At 33.2% G+C, this 21,617-nt stretch overlaps 1 protein-coding gene across 3 annotated transcripts in view; it reads right to left on the reverse strand.

Moving 5' to 3' along the window:
• Positions 1–21,617, reverse strand: part of LOC118185412 (nephrin-like) — a 1,505,573-nt gene that overhangs the window by 209,567 nt on the left and 1,274,389 nt on the right. For all 3 annotated transcript variants that reach the window (XM_085813712.1, XM_085813714.1, XM_085813713.1), the window contains one exon: positions 16,929–17,065. In XM_085813712.1, coding sequence (XP_085669838.1) covers positions 16,929–17,065 — 137 coding nt within the window. The remainder of the gene's footprint in view (positions 1–16,928; positions 17,066–21,617) is intronic.

A 21,617-nucleotide genomic window follows, 5' to 3' on the forward strand; every position in this document is an offset into this window, starting at 1 on the left:
CGACGGTAAACGCGCATTCAGTATGGAGTTAAAAGTGACGTTCCAGAGATCTGGTCCAGCGCATGACCCCTGTGGACAGCCTCGTATTTGCTTTTTCTTCACTATGCCGCCATTATAGACCACGGTAAAAGTGCGATCGCTGAGATAGCTTTTAATTACTTGTAGTAGATTATTAGGCACGCTGGCCGCATGTAAAGCTTCAATGATGGAAGGCCACCACAGGGAGTGAAACGCACACTGTAAGTCAAGGCTGAGGACGGCCGCATGCAGGTTATCTTTTTTGATCTTTTGAACTTCATCTTTAACAATGCCAAGAGCGTTAAGACTGGAACGGTTCTCTTTGAAGTCAAACTGCGCCTCTGAGATGTGGCCAGACAAAATTAAATGATGCTTGATCCTGAGTATTGTCAACTTTTCATAAATTTTGCCTAAAGCCGAAAGAAGACAGATGGGGCGAAAGGAAGAAGGATCTTCTTTGTCTCTTCCGGATTTCTGAAATAGGACTATTTGCCCGATCTTAAAGGACTTAGGAAAATATTGCAGAGAGAGGAGCTTATTGAAGTTGGTGACAAGAAATTTTGGATTCGCTCTGTGCACCGCTCTAATGATATCTTAATCTAAAGAATCGGGACCTGGAGCTTTCTTCTTCAGCAGATTTCGCATAATTGCATTTACTTCTGTATCGGTATAGGGTACATCATTTGGAGTGCCTGATATAAGTGAGAACGCCGGATGCAATTGCAAGTCTGATGTGTCATCCTCATCTGAGGGAAAAACCGCATCTAGGATTCTTCTTATGGTTGCTTCCATAATACCTGATTCTCCATAGGCATGACCATGAAAGGTATGATGTAGAGTCGGTTTAAAAACTTTTTCGCTGGCTATTTGGTGCAGAATCCCATAGGTGTCTCTCTGATCAGTGCAAAATGTTTTCCAGCTTTCACGTTTGGCCTGTAATATGGCCATTTTATACTTGGCCTGCGCTTTATTATATTCTATGGATAGTAATTGCCTAGCTTCCTGAACTCTTTCTGCTTTCATGCGCCTGCTCATAGCTCTGGTACGGCTACGCTGTGTTCTAAGGTCCCTGGTCCACCAGTTTGCAGCGTGTAGCATTTTGGGGGTTTTCAGCGCAAATGTGCTGTCACAGATAATTTGGAGGTCACTGATCAAATTATTGGTCAATTCTTCCGCGTCTTTGACTGTTAGGGTGTTTGGCAGCTCCATGAATAATTTATTTAGGATTGACGTGCTTTCCTAGAAAATTGAGTAGTTTTAGTTCTGGTAAGCTTATAGCGCTTCATTACTAGCCTTTCATGCTGTTGGTTTATACTGTAGGTAATGTACCTATGATCTGAGTTGGTAATGGAAACCTCAACTGTCCAATTTTTTATCTTTGGGGTCAGGGCTGCAGATGTGAGCGCTAAATCTGGCCACAATTTGCCATTAACGGTTTCAAACGTAGGCAGGCATTCAGGCTCTTTATGAATGGATAGATCATTACTTGTCACAAAGTCTTCTACTGCACGTCCTCTCAGATCCGTATGTGGATATCCCCAGGTTTCAGAATGCGCATTAAAGTCCCCCGCAAGAAGGTACTGTTCGTTGGGGTAATCAGCCAGAATTCTTTGTTGTAGATCTAGAGATTCAGAAATGTCTGCCGTGAGAGAGATGTAGATGTTAGTAACTAGTATTCTAAGATTTTTTGCCTCAATCGCCATTGTTACTGCATCTCTGGTAGCTTTGATGATAGTGGGTGCCCATTTTTGATTACAGCAAATAGTAGCTTCCCTTGGGCCTTCTCCATCATGTGATTGGATGATGGTCCACATTAGAGGGAGTCTACTTCCGCTTCCATCGCTTGTTGCACCAGCTGGACCGTTGCGGCTCTGGCTCTTTGTAAATTTATCTGAAGTATCTTAATCTCATCATGCTCGAAGATGCTTGTATTTATTGGCATAAAAGGGAAATTGCTTTCGTGAGTTATGGAAGATGTGGGTTCCTGAGATATACGTTCAAGATTCTTATCTAATGCTCTGTTGCCTGAGTACGTGTCAGTCTTCTAGATTGCAAAGGAATTGAGCTCTGTGACAACTGTACGTTTCACCGTTACTGCCTTAGTACTCTGTAATATTGCGGACGTAACGAATGCTCCGCTGGAATTCAGGGAAGTTTGGATGATATGCTGGGTGCCTGTAGTCGTGATGGGTGCCGTATTTGTGATTGGATATAGTTGATACACTCCACGGTTGATACATTCTGCACTATTGGCCATGCACTCTCTTGTTGCATGATTTCCCCCGCAGTACCCACAGTAATTTCTTTTACTCTGGCAGACTTCTTGGGTTTGGCCGTATAGCTGGCATCTGAAACACCGCACGATACCGAGGTATTCTTTAATACCATGCGCTGTCCATCCCGTGTATACTTTATTACTCTAAGTGCTGCTGCGAAGCTGACGCAGTCACATTCAATGACCCACTTGACTCGGCCATTCCTCCTTTTCTTGAGGCGGAAAAGGGGCTTATAGGAGCTTCTCGGCATTCTTGTGATTGCACAGAGTTCATCAATGATTTCTTCTGGCTTAATGCATTCCGCGACATCATGGATGACGCAGCGTGGTTTCCGCCTTGCTGGTTTCTTGATGTCAGCTGAAACTTTGGCTTGCTGAAGTCGTTCTTCATGTCTGAGAACATCTTCCGCTGTTTTGCAGCGTACCTCTATTCCGCCCCTTCTAGTGGATGTAATTTTATCCACTGCCACACCTAGCTGCGCTATTGGAATTTACACTCAAAAATGGCGACATACAAACAAGAGTAGAAAAGGTATAAAAACTTATTAAACTCGCACGAAGCATGTAATTATTAAATAATTGCATGCTTCGTGCGAGAAAATCCATGCAAATCTCGAGCCCTGCGTTTCAATATTGCCAGTAACCTGTACATTATTTATTATTCATCTATTTCAAATGCACGAGAGATTAATAACGATATTAAAGCTGTCACAACCGATACGACCTCCGAAAAAGAAAAATACCCACGCTTTTCACCCACACCCCTTCAATTAAACTGACCCATCTTGACTCTCAGCCAAACTGCTCTCGCTAATGTGGTTAGACAGTAATTATTAAATTAAACTATTCATAAGCAATAAATGAGATCCCTTTCAGTTATAATTAATTACTATCTTAAAGTGTGAATTTACAGTAGTTGAAATCATTAAAATAATCTCTCTCTCTGTATATATAATGGGAGATATTTCACTTTTATTCCGGTCTTAATGAAATTTTGCACACCTGTAAAACAAGTCACTTTGTTTTGAGGTCACTGTGTACTTAGGACTCCTAGAAACTACTCTACGGGGCCCATAATCAACGGTCCACGTTTATATCAGAAAGGTGCACTTACAACAGCTATCCTGTGTACTCATTACTTATCTTAAATCCACAACATAGTTATAGCGTTTCAGCTATCAGTGAACGTCATACGTGTTAGCAATTTTTTCTAAAAAATAAATGTTAATATTTTTATGTAGTTTCATTTTTCAAATAATGTCATCCATCTTAGGTTCACGTCGCCGTTCTTGCGTTCTCGCTATCAGGTTTTGCAAAAACGGTTAGATAGTGCCACGTTTGTTTACTCCTGAGAAGAATGTAGAACTTTAAACCCTTTAGCGGTTGCGAGATTAAACAATTCTTTCTTCCCAAATACGCGAGATATTTGTGAGTCGTAAATTTGTAATGAGAGCTGAATTCGTTTGTGCCCGCCGCGGTGCGTAACTGGAATGCGGGATGAGCTCGTTAATGACCATCAGAGATTTAAAGTGGATTTTAAGTGCGCTTTCTACCAGTTTTTCACGAATATTTCGAATGAATGTATGAATTTTTCGTGAATGAATTTTTGATAGTTCCTTATACGTCAACTACAAAATACAATTTAATGTTTAATAACTAGCATAAAAGAAGCCGATGAAATAACATTTCTTTTCAAATTTCCTTTCTGAATAATAAGTTGTTCGGAAAATGGCAACACACATAATTTCTGTTGCTAAGTAAGTATTAAGTAATGTTCGCAATTTAAATGAGATTTTGATTTTTATGAATTTACGATGACGAAGCTATAAAAACTTAAACTTCTAATTTGCAAGTAATTCAAAAATGTTGCAGGGCAAAATATTATCAGAGCTAATAATTAGCCACATGAATATGTGCTAAATAAATAAATTTAGAGTTTTGGAGTCGGAAAGTCAACAGACTTTGCCTTTTCAACTTGCCCTACGAAATGAGATACGTTCCAATGACTTCATTGATCACATGACTTATGTATACCTTTTGTAAACAATGCAGATGACCTCAGAGATCACGTGACTTATGTACAGCTAATGCAAACAAGCAAGGTCATTCTTCCTCTTCTTCTCTTGCGGAATGTATGTCATTATACTATTGCACGTGTTACATTTTTGTGTTACTTTCATCATGTCAATTTTCTATGCTGCTAATTATTACTTCACTAAAATTTAATACTTCACATGACATGCTCTTCAATGTTTTGCGGCAGAGTTTTATAAGTTTATTGTTTTTGATATGGCAAACTACGCTAGCGCTATAGTCCTGAAGAAAAAGATGCTTTTGTAGAGGATTTCTAAGAAAAATTGACTTATGCAACCAGCATGTTCGCCGGGATCTTAGCCCGGCAGGTTACATTCTTTGGATATACCGAAATCGCAAGAGCCATCTTCCTAACATGGGAGGTGCTATCGTGAAGGACTTTCTGAATTAAAATTGCTAGTATTTATATTTCATACTGCACATAAGAAAACCACGAAAACATTAAAACCCAGCCCATTCGCCTTGGTTTAAATGCATGTACAAGTACGAGTTTTTAGCGATATTAACCTCTTTGGCAGAGTTGGGGCCTCGCAGCCCAGCAGGACTGCTAGAGTTCATCGACCTTATCCATTCGACTATTGGTGGGCATGATTTTAAAGGATCCGGTACAAATGTCAAAAATAAATACTGTGAATTGCTTTCGAATTTGCAAACATTGTATTTGTTTGAATAGAATATCTAGGGTGTGTAATACGCATTCAATATTACAGTCCTTAATACCTATATTATATACAATTCTAAATACCTATAATTTCGAGCCTAAATTAGAACTATCGCATGTAATTTTTTTTCTTTTTTAAAAGAACTGAAGCATAGATATATTAAAACAGACAGATTGAAACAGATAAGCAGATTGTAATAATAATTAGAAAATAGATTGCAAAAATAATAAAAATCTCAAAGATTTCACATTTTATATTATGCTCAAAGAGACGTTTTTTAACATTTCGTGTGTTATTTTATTAAATAACATGTTCTTCGCACTTAAACCATAAAATTAAATTCAACAGTAATATCACAAAATATTTAAAATATGATATCTCTAGAAATTTCGATACACAGTCTCGCGTGCTGGAGATATTTTTTTTTTAAATTATTCCGTACAGTGTTGCCATTGCTTGCTTTGAAATTGTTGAGATTATTAATCAAAAATTCTTTAATGTTTGACAAAATATGAAATAGATAATAAAATAAATTGTAATTTCGAATTTTGGGGCTTTCAGATGCCCATATTCGAATGGAGGACTACGTTATTCAAAATTTCATGTCTCTAGTTACCGTTGTTTTTCATAATGAGAGAAACATACATACGCTCATGCAGATTCTGTATTATTTAATTTCTTTAAATATAATGCAGGGTGATAATATTTGGTGGCAACAAATTGAAAAGTGAACCGATATTTATACTGAACCGATGAAAAATTTCAAAACGAAATTAATGGAACTTCTGGGTAAATTGTCCCTTTGGGCTAATAATACAATTTATTTTCGCACTCATAAAATATAAATGAAGAAAAACTAATAATTTATATTCTTTCAACAAAATACGCTCGTAATTGTTCTGTATATTATTAGACAAATGCTCTGATATTCAACTGTTATCCGAAAACCTTTTAAAATAATTGATAGAATACAGTTTGTTTCATTGTGTACTTTATGTACTAGATATAAAAAGTACAGTCTTCAAAATATTGCTAAATAATAAAATATTAACACATTAAAATAAATTCATGTTCTCGAGCAAATTGCTCTGTAAGATTTTGAAATTAAATACTCTTGTTAATTTGCTGTTATGAAAGGTCAAGAATTAACTAAATCATCATTATCTTCATACGCAAGTGTTAAGAGTAGATAATAAAAGGGAAATGTTTTCCTCTTAAAATACATTTCCTACCAATTACAGAGATACCTTGCGATATTAGAGTAAAAAAAAATAATTACTAGAATGAATTATTTAAAGCAGATAATAAATCTTAATGGTCCCAAAATATCAGAAGGAAAATAAAGAATTACATCTGATTTGATGCGTATAGCTCCAGGCTAAAGTTCATTTTCCAGCTTCAGATTGATATTTAAGGCGAAAAAAAGATCACAAAATTACTTGCTGAAAAGGGAGTCAAAATATCAGTAAATGGAAGACCCTATGGCAACATGACGTGTGTTTTTATTAGAATTCCAATAAAGCGCTGCCTCGAATAGCTTTCAAAGAAAGAATTCTCAGAATGTTTGACATTCCTTATCAATCTGTAGCATATATAGGAATCGTGATTTTAGACCGATATAAGTCTGAAAGTGAACTTATATGTGGTATGTAATCTACCAGTATGCAAAAACGGTTTTACTTCTGTTACTGTTTACTTCTGTTACTGTTTTACTGTTACACATAAGTTATGAAAATAAAAATAGTTTCTTTTGATTTTTTCTTTGATGTGTCGATAATTTAGTACTTAATGGGACACATATTATCACCCATTTGGACATATTTGTCCTAGGCCCCTGGAATCACCCCGTTTTAAAGTAAAATGTTTAAAATGATATTTTCCAATTCTTTATGATAATTACCACCAGTGCATAAAAAATCAAGTCAGTTGAAACAAACAAATAAATTGGGACTGAAAGGTTCATCAACTAACCTAACCATAAAACTTCAGGTTTGTTAGCCAGTTGTTTGGTTAAACAATCTAGTGCTTAAAATTAAACAGTGATTACAAACGTGAAAGAAGCTGTACAGAGATAAATTAAAACTGAATGTCATTATCTGTGGTAAGTTTATTTTAAGGGCATACTACTCAGGATGAGCTTATAATGTGTAAACTGTAATGAATGTAGATAAATTGTAAAGGGAAGCATGTTTAAAGTTATGCACATGTTTTGTAAATGATTCCTAAAATACAAACTTTGAAAATCGACAGCATTCCTGCAATCATAAATAAATACTTTTGTTGAAAATCGTATCGCTGAAGCAACCACTTCCACTGAAGATGAAGATTATCCAGTGGTCATCTTTAGAGATAGTTCTTTGTATATTTCCTTATACATGTACAAAAACAGTGTATTAATGTTATATAATTTAAATATCGATGCATTCTTAGAGACTCTACATTAAGGTAAAGTGTAGCTCCACAACCTAATTACATTTTGCTGATAAATTATGCATTGCAGACTAATTACATTTCACGTTTCCCCGGATTTAAACAATAATAAAGATATATTCCATTTTTATTGTTTACTAACATCTTCAGAGACAGAATGTGATGAGCTTCTGCAATTTGTTCCGAGATAAGCTTTACTTGGATCTTATAGTTCAGACAGAAGGCTAATTAAATGCATCGACTGGGAATACGTAGTGAAAGTCACGGTACATTGGCCGGACCTCATTTAGAGTTTTGTGGTTCTATCAGAAGGTCATTAAAATTTTCTCTTGATACCACACGCATCCTCAAGAGATGAAATTTGTTCTCTGTGCTTCTATAGATAAATGTTAAGTAGGATGGTCATTGTTATGAAAATAAAACAATCTGAAGGAATTGCGAGGTTAATAGAAGATTCTGAAGGACCAGATGAGAAGAATTACGAAAGTTTGGAGTCATTTTTCTTCTTAGTTGATGTACCTCATTTGGCTGTAGCAAGTCACAGTTATTTCTGATTAACTAATAATACTTATGGCAAAAATAAAATTTATTTGTGAATCAGAAAAGACACGTATTAGTTACTGAATCTTAAACTGAAAAATTCTAAACATAGGGCAATATTACGATATTCGTACATAATTCTGATCCTCAGACGACGAAGATAATTTTTCTAATTTTAATTTGATAATTAATCTGAATTGAATAAAAGGCCACAGTTTCAGAATATTCAATAAATGATAGTTTTCATTGCCATTTACTTAGTTCAGTTGCTGATTAATGTAAAGCTCTGGCAAGGGTTTACGTGTTCTTCAACTCCAACGTCTAAAACATAAATCGAACCTGAATCTTATGCTCTGTTAAACGTAGTGCTGTTAATGTAAAATTTGCAACTGATGCGTAATATCAACAAACGTTAAACAGCATTTATTAGTCTTTTTTAAAGTTCTTATTAATAATATGATGTGCCAGCAGCATCCACTATAAACGCATAACTGCAAACCTTTACAGAATGAAGAATGGGATTTTATAGGTCGTGAAAATTCATATAATGCATCTGCATCATATAAATTCATTAACATTTTGTATAGCATATTTCAATTTCATAATATTCCTAGCATTTTAAAAGCAGTTATGTTTAACTTCTGGAACCAATGCAGGAATAAATGTATTAGACATCGCTGTAAGTGCTTTATGAAATTTTAACAGACCAATAAATCAACCAATTAATAGCTGAAGCTTCGTAATTTGATTTGATTGAGTTTGAAAACTGTGGTAAATAAAAATACTCATAACACAGAACATAAGGTATATATGGAAGAATAGTTAGTAATTTGTTATTACGGCAGGATATTCGAGGCATAGTTGCTGTAAGTAATATGATTTCGAAAGTTTTCGAAAGAATGGTTGTTGGGTAGATAGATTAAGCTAAAACAAACGATGGCTATCTTCCTGTAATAAGTAATGCATTTGTGGAGGCCTTTCATATTAAAGAATGATTAATATTTACTTTACACATGGAAAAAGCATTGAAAATCATTCATGCGGCCAGCCTGCTTGCCCAGAATTTTATACCAGATCGAAAGAAATACTAGTGACCAGTGACTGAGTGGCCAGTGACATTCCAGCTTCCAGCTGGAAAACCAGTGACCGAGTGGTTTAAACCACTTGATTTCATGCTAAAAGATGCAAAAAATAGGCAAAATCTCATGTATTCAACCCGTGCTGTTCTAAGGACTAAACATGATAAGAACTACCAGAATATGATTTTAAGAAAGGCAAACGGGGCACGTGCTCCAGGTCACAGACAGTGGGCTTTAAATACTGAGAAATGCAGATATCGAGCTTTTGATGTCACTGAGAAATGCAATATAAAATTAACTACAATCATTTTCTTTAAAACTAAAAAATATTAAGGTATGATTTATATTCAGCGAGATGGCATGGTTTTTCAAAGCACTCCAAAATTACATTTTCAGGTAGTCAGGACACAAATAACAGGACATGATCTATAAAAACAAATGTTTTTTCTACAGTTGGAAAAAATCGAATTTTTTAATTCTATACCTGTAGAGCTATTAGCTTATTTGCAAGCAAAAGACTTGAAAAATGAGCAAGGCCTTCACCGGGAATCGAACCCCGGACCTCTTGAATACGCACGCCGCTTGCTGAGCACTACACTACGAAGGCATGCTAAGAAGGCGGAAGAAATACCCTATATACCTAATTTTCATCAGAAAATTCATTTGTGAATAGAACACAAGGCTGAACTGTATAATGTGGTCATATTTCCGATTTGTGATAATATCAATAGGAATACTTAAAGGCTCTTTCATTCTCTTCACTTGCAGCTGAAAACATCAACGTTATCTGGAATTTATATGCTGAACGTCCAAAATATTGAAATACATCCTCTTGAAACTGTCTGCCATTGAGATACAGCGAAGTAAGTGGTGGAGGAACAAATTATATAAAGTACACATACCAATCGTGTAAACAAATCGTCATTAATGTTAAAAATGGGTAACGCGAAAGGTTTAAATGACGCTGGCAAGACACAATTAAGAAAGCAAGAAGCTTCGATTTCACAATATCTGAAATGGCTAATGTTCTAAGGGCTTCTCGTGAATGGTATCTCGGGTATTGAGGAAGTGATAGCTAAGCAAAGAATATTTAAACAATAAGAAGAATTCTAGTAGGAATATGGTGGTAAATGAAAGAGATGAATAGCAGTTGGCGAAAAGCGCTTATAAAAATCGAAGGGCAACAACTCAGCAGATGGCACCTGGGTATAATTCAATTACATCAAAAAAGATATATAAAAATGTACAGTACAGCGAACTCTGAAAACGGGTTTTTAACTGCAGGAGACAGTCAAGGGTGCTATGCTATCGCGAAAAAGAACATCATCATTTATTTCAACACAGAATGATCAAAACTGAGCCGCTGACAATTAATAACAAATTACTTGATCCGATAAACTTCATTTCCTGCTCTATCATGCACAGTGTCACAATATGACAGTGTCACAATATGGCGCAAATATCAAACGAATTTATCGATATCTTTCTTACCTACTGACTATTCCAGGAAATCGAGATGGAATTATGCTCTTGCAGAATATACACTTGGAATAAGGTTAGCTACTTAATACAACATAGCAACTGAAAACAACTATCAGCACCATATCTTATTTCAGTTATGGTTGCCGATTATATATATTGTTTTATATCTGCGATGCTATGAAACGCAGATGGTCACTTTCAGAAGGTCAATGCGTTTTATCACCAAATACGGTTGTTCTTAAATTGGATTAAAGATCTTGATTAGGAGTTCAGATTACTACTACGAGCAGTTCATTAATCTTAATTGTATTAATGATTTGTATAATTAAACGGAAAGAGGATTTCAATGTTTGGAAACGCCACTTTCTAATCGGAACGAGCTGGTGTTATGCTCAACGGGGCTAATATTCTTCTGTGATGATATCAGTACTTTGCTGGATCCATACTCAGAAGAATATCGGCAACTGAAGATGAGCAAATGCAGTTTTGAAAGGTAATTCTAATACTTTGGCCATTCTGTGTTTTGCACAGCACATACTAAACTGAAACTCCGAAAACAAAGAGCACATAAAGTAAAATATACTTTTTCACGCTCTTTTAGGATTTAATTGAAATGCAGTAAACACGAATATCTCATTTCAACGGAAGTATTCCATTTTGATCACTTCCGATTCCATTTGGACGATTCTTTTGCTTGATGTCTTGCACATGGACTGCTTAGAGGACTTTCTTCCGTAAACTGGATTTAAAGTTTGTTCAGATTTCCTTTTTTTGAACGTCTGTACGTGCGTGCGTATGTATGCATCTGGCATAACTCAAAAATCATTAGCCGTAGAAAGTTAAAATTTTGCATATGATACTGCTACTACACCTAGTTGCTCACCTCTCTTTTTTATTGCAATCGAAAGTACCAAAATGTTTTCACCTCCTTATCTGCTTAAAAGCCAGTCCTCGTTCTTTGTTTTCATAATCTTTATCGTAGTCATATCCACCCAATTGCAGAAGTGTTTTAACTCTCGAAAATATTCATGTTTTGGCAGTGTCAAATGAAAAAAGGAAATTTAAAAGAAAACAATATAAAAATGATTCGAAGCTTACAGTGATTCGACTGAAAACGTTATTTCTGGATTAATAGCCTTTCAGGGCTAACGCTTATTAGGCTAAAAATATTTAGAAACAGCACATCTTTAGAATTTCCAATAGACAGCCTCGAGAGTTGGAGATGAAAATGTTTTATTCTGAACAGTATTACCGCTTGTCGCTTTGAAATCGTCGAGATTTTGAATCTAAAATTCGTAAATATCTATACATATTTTATACTAGATCTAAAGCCTATTTTGTAGCGTGATTCTTGTTTTGCAGAAACAAATATGCAATTAAACCTAGCTTTTAAACATAATGGATAAAACCACCAATTGCCTCTTTTTTGAGCATTTTTTCACGAAACGCAATATTTTTTATGAATGTTTTTATCAGCAGTCGCAGGAATTATTAAACCTAATTAGGATACTTGAACTTTTTTCTCCTCCGCGGGGAATAAATGCATAAATGAATTATCAGTGACAAAAAAGAGACTGTCTAAATACGTTAAGAACCCAATTATAAATTTTAATCAATTTAGGGAGCTACGGCATATTCCGAAGTGTATTAAAGTGGGTTTGTTCGCTATTTGAGAAATTTAATGATTCAAATTTCATTTCAATTAGGTAATTGCCATCAAAATTGAAATAGTTTTTGTAGGTTTTCATTATCTTTTCCAGTTTTACATCGTTTAGTCTCATTAAAGTAAAAAATACACAACTATGAAATACGTTTTCTCTAGTTTCCACTATTTAAATTATACAGATTTTTTTAACATATTAGATAATGTATTCCATAATTCCTGCACACTGCCAAGAGTCTCGACAGTGGTTCCTTTATGCTTTTAATTTCATGAATTATTCCTTGAGATTGCGAATATGGACCTATCACTTTAATCACTTTCCTCACTAAGACTCCTTGAGGTTGTAGTTCTACACAGCTTCCACCTGAGGATGTGTATGTACCAGAGATTTAAGTACCTGAGGTTGTGTAGTTTTACACAAGCAAGCCGATGCCTGTTATATAACTAAGTATCCGGGACACCGTAACTGATATTGTGTTGAAAATAAAATGTATCCATCTGCAAAATGTATAATAATAGGGAAAATAATGCAGCTACATAAATTTACCTGATGAGAAGTAAATAAATACGTTTTATTTCAATTTTAAAATATATTTTTCAGGTATTTTATTAGTCAGTATAACAAAGGATCACCCCAACCGGAATAATAATTAACGACACTGATTGCCTTACCAAAAGTCCCGGGTTCGATTCCCGGAGAAGGCATGCGTGTTCGTAAATGTATAGTGTCTGTGTAGCATGGGAGCACTCTAAATATGCCGTGACACGAAAGTCCTCTCGAGAGGTTGCTGGTAGGGTAAGAGGGGTGGGAGACCTTCGGACCTGTCCTCCCGCAGCGCTCTTCGTCAAACCTGGGGGATGAACTGAACTATCACCTGTATGGTGCTCAAAGTGCACCAACGACAGGCACAATCTTCCACTCCTTGCCACAATGAATTAAGTGCGCTTGTTCTGATGTTGTTGTCAGATAAGTGAGATTTGTCACAAAAACAAGGATAAAAAATAGGTACCCATCTACCAAATTATTACATTCAATCAATATTTACTTCTTAAAAAGATTCGGCAGCATTGTAATACGCCATAAACAAACATCATGCAGTACACCGCGTAAATGAGTCAGTCCCAGGTGTGCAGTTGAATAACATTTCAGCGCATGTCAACTCCGAGAAAATGTATAATGCTTTAATTTCGCGCTTAAACAATGAAGTTATATAATGTACCTATTGCCTTCAACATGCGTCATTTTTGTAAAGATTTAAAATATGGAGCCCCTTTATAAAATGTATTGAATACAAAGTCTTGAATTTTACATCGCTTAAAGAAACAGCTAGATCCCCATGAATAATGCCATTCTAAATATATTCATTTGAACCTGGTAAATAGATTTCAGAGTAATATTATGCAAACTATACGCAATGCGTTAGATGGAAACATCGTGATGTGTAACGCATTATACAAGGATAAAAAAAAAAAAAAAAAAAAAAAAAAAAAAAACATTTCTAATGCTATAATACCATTAGTGCAATAAATTCCTAGCAATATAAAGCAACCAATATAGAGAAGCAAGCACGGCTACATAGAAGCTGCTTAATCGATTATCCTCAGCCCGTTATAAACCACACATTTTACCAATTATTCTCTACTTCATTATTTCTACAATGTGTCTACTAATAACTACTCCTACCAACTGTGATGTACACTAAAAGTAAAATATGATTTCAGGCAGAAATATTAATTTTCTACCTCAAGGTATTTTATAGGTTTTTTTACACATTTCAGCATTGGACACAGCTTTAGCGGAGTTTGTCCAAAATATTCAGTTGTTATGCAAGGCAAGGATTATGTGGCTACCATGCAATTTATCAAGCACACAATGTGACAAGTATTGCCATCGCACGAAGCGAAAAAATTTTAATTTATTTTCAAGTGGAATAGTATGCAACGAGTTAATCAGTGAACTGCCATTCGCTGTGATATGAAATCCTAAATTCGTCCTTCAGATTCGTCAGCTACTAAATCAGTTCTTAATAATTTAAATATTTATTTGTTAATAGTTTTTATAATTGATATAATTCGAAAAGCAATTAATTTACACTGTACCCAAGTGATAATTATGAGAAATCTCAATATTATTCTAACAAATTAACCTTATTTGTTACTCTTCCTAATGTTATGTATTACATATTTTCGGACTTATTCATCTGTTACTTTTGTGCGCTGTAAAACATCTGCAGCAACTCTACTAGAAAAATAATTAAATATCAGAGAAGATATAATTTAGAAATGTGAATGAACGTTTCAAAACACAGAACATTTGACGTTTAATAAAAGTTTTCAGTTTAAGTAACGATAACATCACAGCTGTCGATCACAGGTAAATCTTCCACCGTTTTCGTCAAAGCCTCATATCAAAGTTACTTCCGCATCGAATTGATAATGAACTAGAGGTAATAACAGCCTTTTAATCAGAAAAGAGTTTTAATTGGAAAACGTAATACTTAAATAAGAGGAAAACATTTATAAAAATATGAAAGCTTTCAGATTTTAAATTATGTCCAAATGGGCGTTTTTTTTTTTTTTTTTTTTTTTTTTCTTCCATTTACACATACATACACGTTTTAAGAGCATTTGGGTAAAAATGTTTAAAAACAGCATATGTTTAGAATTTCCAATAGACTTCGTCGCGACCATAATGTAAATTAAAAACAGTCAAAACACAAAAATTTGCATTTTTAATATTTAAAACTTATAAAAAAACAAATAAATAAATAAAACTTATAAACTACACGACATAAAATAGAAGATGAACATAACATAAAATTTTAAAATGAGCTTTTGTCTAAAATTTGTAAAGATATTTAGAACCCCATATATGTTTTCAAAAATTCCACAAGATACCTTCCAACTAAATCTTTTATTCCGCACAGTTTGTTGCCACTGCTTGCTTTGAAATCGTTGAGTTCCTTAATCAAAAATTCTTTGAAGTTTAATAAATATGAAAAAGATGATAAAACAAATTCGAAATTTAAGATCCGAGCTCCAAATTCTATTACAGCTTCCAGGTGTTCATATTCGAGTACTTAACCATCTGTTACTTTTGCGCGTTGTATTTTCACATTGTTGTTCATAGTTTAATCTTCTATCAATCCCTAATATCACCACTTTATACTATTTACACCTGATTTTTCAATCCATCATATAACTTCTGAGATTCCTCTTAGAGGCTAGAGCCTAATCTCTTTGGACCAATTTGCTGTAGATAGAAACTCTTCCCAGTCTCTGAACATACATTATCACAGCATGATTTCCTAATTCCTATACCTTATTGCGGATAGCGCAGGAAAAGGATTCGGCAGTTCTGATTCCTTTTTCCTTCTTAATGAACATAACATGCCTATCTTCTTCCTAAAGTGCGACTCTCAACGTATTTTGGCTTTTACTGGAGGTCTTAAAGAGCATCACACCACTTAATGCTCATTTTCCTTCTATGCCCAAGAGTTAAGGTGAGTTCCGTTTGTAGGGTACTTACTTCCGTCGAAAACTATACAAGTCTGATTGATTACCTCTAAGGTAAACCACATATTTTAACTGAACTACAGTTACCCTTTTTAGATTAGCAAGAGATTTAATGATTAAGCGTAAACTACGGAATTTTTAATTTTCAGATTATCATTTGTAAGTTCTACTGTATCTGGAAGCTAAAATCCTGCAGACTCTATTAGACTGATAGCGAATTATTGCCATAAATCACAAATACTAAGTCTCAATTTTCAGACACAAATATTCAGTCTTAAAACAAATCACAAATACTGAAGAAGGTTTATATAAACTTTTTTATTTAGTCTTAAATATTAAAAAAAAAAAAAAAAAAAAAAAAAAAAAAAAAAAAAAAACACCCACAGCTTGTACTAAACGAACTTCCGCTCCCCTGGGAGTGTTTATATTCACGGAATAAAAAGTTAAATTTCAACTGTAGATCTGAGACTACAGATAAAATAACCTATTTGGGCTGACGGAGAATTTTACCGGTGTGCATTTTAGAACGTCGTCAAGCAAGTCGCTAAAGCCGGAATATCAATTTAAGCAGACTTGACAACAGTAAGTTCCAGCGAGAAGTGGCTGCCATAAGCTCTCATATAAAAATTCAAAACCGTTAGCTTTAATGCACAATTTAATTGCTCTCTGGTGAGGAATACAGAAAAAAGAAGTCATAGTACTGGCTTTAATCATAATAATGGATTAGTTAATATAAAACTTACATATTTCGTAACTCATATACAAGATTTAGATCACTAAATATTCAGAAGCGGCAGAATTACAAAGAATTAAAATTTAAAGTGTAAATTAGCTACAGAAATGCTGAGACAAAATGATACGCATGTTCTGTTTTAAGAAGAGTAAATAGTTGTTATAAATTCTGAAGGCTAAATCTTTAAGAAAGAAACATTTTTAAAGATATCTAATGCTTCACTATGATATTTGTTGTGTGTGCAAAGACATTTTTATGTAATATTTGGTTTTAATTTATCAAATTAATTGTGATAATTCAGAACTGTCTTCCATAAAGAGTACGCATACGTTTCATTCGTAAATTTAAAATATCGGTCCCCTCAAAAAAACATGTTTACAGAAATACTTTAGTCTAATGAAGTGTTATTTAAATCTGGAAAATAATCTCAGCTTACCTTGAAGTCGTGAAGAGGCATATGTTGTTTCTCAGAGCAGAATAAAATGGATTTCACATCAGCCGATAAAAGAAATTTGTTGCAAACCTCATCCGCAGTCAAGTTGCTGATATCTATATGACGTGTTTGCTGCGATCCTAGAAAAAGCAAAGTTCAAACACGTCAGAAATTCGTTAAGAAAATTCAACACATGCAGTATTGAATTGCAAACTAAATAGAAATATGTATTTTGTGGCCGACTAAGCGGATCTAGATGATAATTTACAACAGGCCAGTTTTTTAGTGAATGGGATATAACTGAAAAGAGAAAAACTAAAAAAGTAGCTAAAATTTAAAAAAAAGATAATTAATAAGTAAAATTAATATTTGCTATAGTTTGTCACAGTAATTATAAATGCTATTTGAACGAAATGTCAAATGAAACAAATGAAAACAAGAAAAGAGAAACATGAAACAAATGAACTACGAAAAGAACCCAAATGAACTAAGAAAATAAGTGAAGATAAGCACTTGCACTTTATGGTAAGAAAGTGAAATTATTTCTTTTCATTTTAAATGTTATTTCTTTTCAAGAAATATAATAAGATTTCATGCATTTTAATACATTTGTGTAAAAAAAATTAAAGATTTTGCTCTTCGATTTGCGTAAAAATTATAATTAAATTTAAGAAAGAAAGGATATATTTGCTGTTTTGTATTCCAATTTTAATGTTAAATAAGTAAAATAATTCTGCGTTATATCTAGTACTGTACAAATATAATGTTTATGGTGCGTATCCTACATTTTAACTGTTCGCTGTATTAGTTCAGTGGTAATTAAGATTTAATTCATCAGATATAAAGACTGAAACATTTTACTAGGAAAAAATTTAAATATCGAAAAAAAAAATCTTAGAAGTATACATAAACATTTCAGAAAACTGAAGATTTGGTTTTTAGTAAAAGTTAAGCTTCAGTTTCAGTAATGATAATATCACAGGTAAATATTCCACCATTTTCGTCAATGCTTCATTAAAACTTAACTTCGTAACGAATATATAGTGAACTAGAGACAATAACAGCTTTCTAATCAGAAAATAATTTTAATTGGAAAGCTTTATAAATAAATAAGAGAAAAATATTTAAAAAAAAAAACAACTCTGAAAGCTTTCAGATATTATATTACGTCCAAAGCGGCATTTTTTTCATTTATACATTCGTTTTCATTTATACATACATGCACAAAGAATTTCAGCTAACGCCCCTTTATTTTAAAACTATTTAAAAACAGTATAACTCTAGAATTTCCGATAGACAGTCTATCCCTGTTTAGATAAAAATATCTTAACTCCGCATAGTGTGTTGCCACTGCTCACTTTGAAATCGTTGAGTTTCTTAATGGAAATTTCGTTAAAGTTTAAAAAACATGAAAAAAATAACAAAGCAAATTCGAAATTTAAGATTAGGTCTTTGAGGTGGGAATATTCGGGTGGAAGTCTACGTTATTCAAAATTTGATGGCTCTAGGTATCGATGTTTTTCCACGATGAGAGAAACATACATACATTCATGCAGATTCTTCATTATTTAATTTCTTTAAATATAATTCAGGGCGATTCTATTTGGTGGCACAATTTTAAAAGTGATAAATCCCTTTATAGTGATTCAACGTAAAATGCCGTTTCGAAACTAATAGTCCTTCTGGGTTTAACGTCCCTTTGGGCTAATAAAGGAAAATTTCCTCTGTGAGCACAAATCATAAAATCAAAGCTAATTTAACGTACAACATAAAAAATAAATGACAGATTATGAAAAATCTTATGAGTCACTAAAATGATATGAAATAAATAATTCTACGTGACTGAAATTTTATACGTATTCTTAACAACCACATAGTTGGTACCAAGATATGATTTTTTGTGTCAATAAAATATTGAAATTTCATTTTCATTGGAATTTATTTTAAATACGCTATGTATAAATTTGCTGATTAATATTTTAATTTATGTGATAATAAAGGTTTCCAGTATGCAATGAAGCTATCTCGATGGTAACTGTATATGCTAGGAACGTCTGAAACTTGAAGTATTATAGAATATATTGATTAACTGCAACCTTGTTTCAGACAGTGATCGAGTACTTAAGGCGGAAAAGAAGAGAAAAATAACCTTTCTGAAAATCGCTGCCAAGCACAATTTTAAATTAATTGAAAGCTACGAGCAATGGGAAGAAGCAGTGTAAACAGACCATAAGTTTATATTAAAATATCTCTTTATTTTTATAAGATAGTTTAAAGGAACATCTTTTAAATTGTAGTTAAATTTGATATTTGAATCTTTTAGCTGCCAAACAAACTATTGCTGTAGCCAGTTATTGAATTCCAGCTATTATTTTTCTAATAATGAAAACTTTTATAATGATATTTCACATTGAACCTTTCTTCCTAAGTCACTTGCGCATTAAAATGCTCATATCACCAGCTAATTAAAAGAAATTAAAAATGAAAACTTCATTTAATTTGCAGATATTACTGACTTGCTGTTGCTGCAAGTCACCAACATTTAATTTTTAATTTTGCGGTAAAGATTATCCTCGTACGAATGTATGTTTATCTCCCCTCAACCTATAACAGGGTTCGTACGGTGCTTAAGAGCCCTTAAATGTCCTTAAATGTTTTGGAATCGATTTTTGGTCCTTAAAAGTCCTTAATTTTTGCCAAAATCAGTAGAAGGTCCTTAATTTTAATCATCTGAAATGTCTGTCTGTTTTGACGACTGCCATTGTGAGTGTGAATTAGAATTTTGGAGGAATATTTTTAGCGATTCACTGACGTATATTGTTATCTTTTGAATGGGTTCATGGGTTATAATTTGTTTCGATTTTTAATAATAATGACGGGATACTCGAGTTTCTAAGCAAGAAGTGAAACATACGCATTTCGAAATTCATTTATTGTAATAAAGAGCTCTTAAACAATTTTCGCTTTTGAGAATGTGAATTATTTTATTAAACGGTTCTAAATTTGGCGACTTGTCAACATTTTGGCTATTTTTAGACCAGTTTCTATAGAAAACTTTTAATTCTGAAATCAGAATATTTCGACGATTTTTTTTAAAAACATCATAACTTTCATAAATAACATTAAAATAAAACATTTTTATTTTCTGCTGTCATATTATAAAGTTTAATTTGGCAACTTATTATACAATATTTTGAATCTGAAAAATAAACAAGGTATACTGCTATAAAGCACAATTTATGAAACAACTTAGCAAAAGCAAAATACTATGTAATTAATTAAAAATATCTTCTTTTTAATTTTTTCACAGTAAGCGTTTTTTCCATGTAACTGTCTCGGAATATTCAAAACTCTCAGAATGTGCATCAGTTTCATCTATAAAAGTAATTTTACACTTTTCCCTCCTTTTTTTTGCAAAATATTTCTGGCTTTTTGCTGTTACAGAATTGTTTGGAATAACTTTTCTTTAGTATTTTTGACATTGCAGCTTAGAAACTTCAGAAGGATTTGAAAGCAAGATTTATAGACCCACGATTCTAGAAGATTCGAGAAATATGTGACAGAGTGAAAAATGTCTCCATGATGTAATGGATGTATTTTACAGAATGTTTGCGATGAATTTCTTACCTTTTGGAGAACGTCTGGAAGAACAATGAAGACATGAATAATATTTGAGTGTTTTATTCCTGATACTAGAATCTTTTTCTTAACATGTTTATCTTGCCTTTATTTTCTCTACTTTTCACTAGACAAAAGCATGGAAAATATCAAAAGTGCTTCTAGTCGTATAACTTGGGCAGGCATTATAGAAAGGGATTTTTTATTAATAAAGAAAATGAAAACTTACAATTTAAAAGATCCATCTAATATGTTTTAATTCATCATACACATTTTCCCATTTGATGCAATCTCTGGTTCCCAAATTCGACTGCATATTGCCTTTCTAAATTCTGCTTCCAATGCCTGTCTAAATTCTAAAAGTTTTGTCATTTCTAGATTTTGTTGTTTGGTGTGTCACTAAATTCTAAAAGTTCTACCACATCAGCTCTGTAACCGGCCTTTACCATATATACATATTTCATATTTCTTCTGAATTCCATATTACTAAAGAAATTAAATTATTCACTTTTAATATACATTCTAAATGCATTTAGTGATTTTAGAAAAACAGAAATCCTTAATTAAATCCAAAAATTCTAAAATGAAAAGGAAAGATGCTGAAGAAAGAAACTGAATACATAAAGAAAATTATTCTTCAAAGATATGTGCAGTTATTATTATGTAAATTAAGCAATTGTTTATGATTTCAGCCTTTACTATAATTTTCCATTTCTGTTTCCTCATATGATAGAGTTACTGATCCAGATTAAATTAAAATTAAATTGTATAATTTTTGACCACTAGTCCACCTTTTTAGTTTGAATTTGACTGTTCTTGTTTAATTACGTCACCGTGAGATATAATTGACTTTGTTAGCATCAGAACATGCGTTTATGTTTGTTCTAAGTTCTTTTCAAATAAGAGGCTTATTTAAACCTTTGTCCGATATTGTAGTTACTTTCAGATATAGTGATAAATTGCTTCACGTCTATCGGGGGTTTTGGACTATTTAACTTTTACCAGATCAAGTAAACCATCATAGGTACATTGTGGAGAGGTTGATAAATTAAGAGATAAAGCACGCAGAAACTA

Source organism: Stegodyphus dumicola, chromosome 3 (genome assembly GCF_044657685.1).
Source record: "Stegodyphus dumicola isolate Sdum_Otavi_A_Nest chromosome 3, ASM4465768v1".
Taxonomy (NCBI): domain Eukaryota; kingdom Metazoa; phylum Arthropoda; class Arachnida; order Araneae; family Eresidae; genus Stegodyphus; species Stegodyphus dumicola.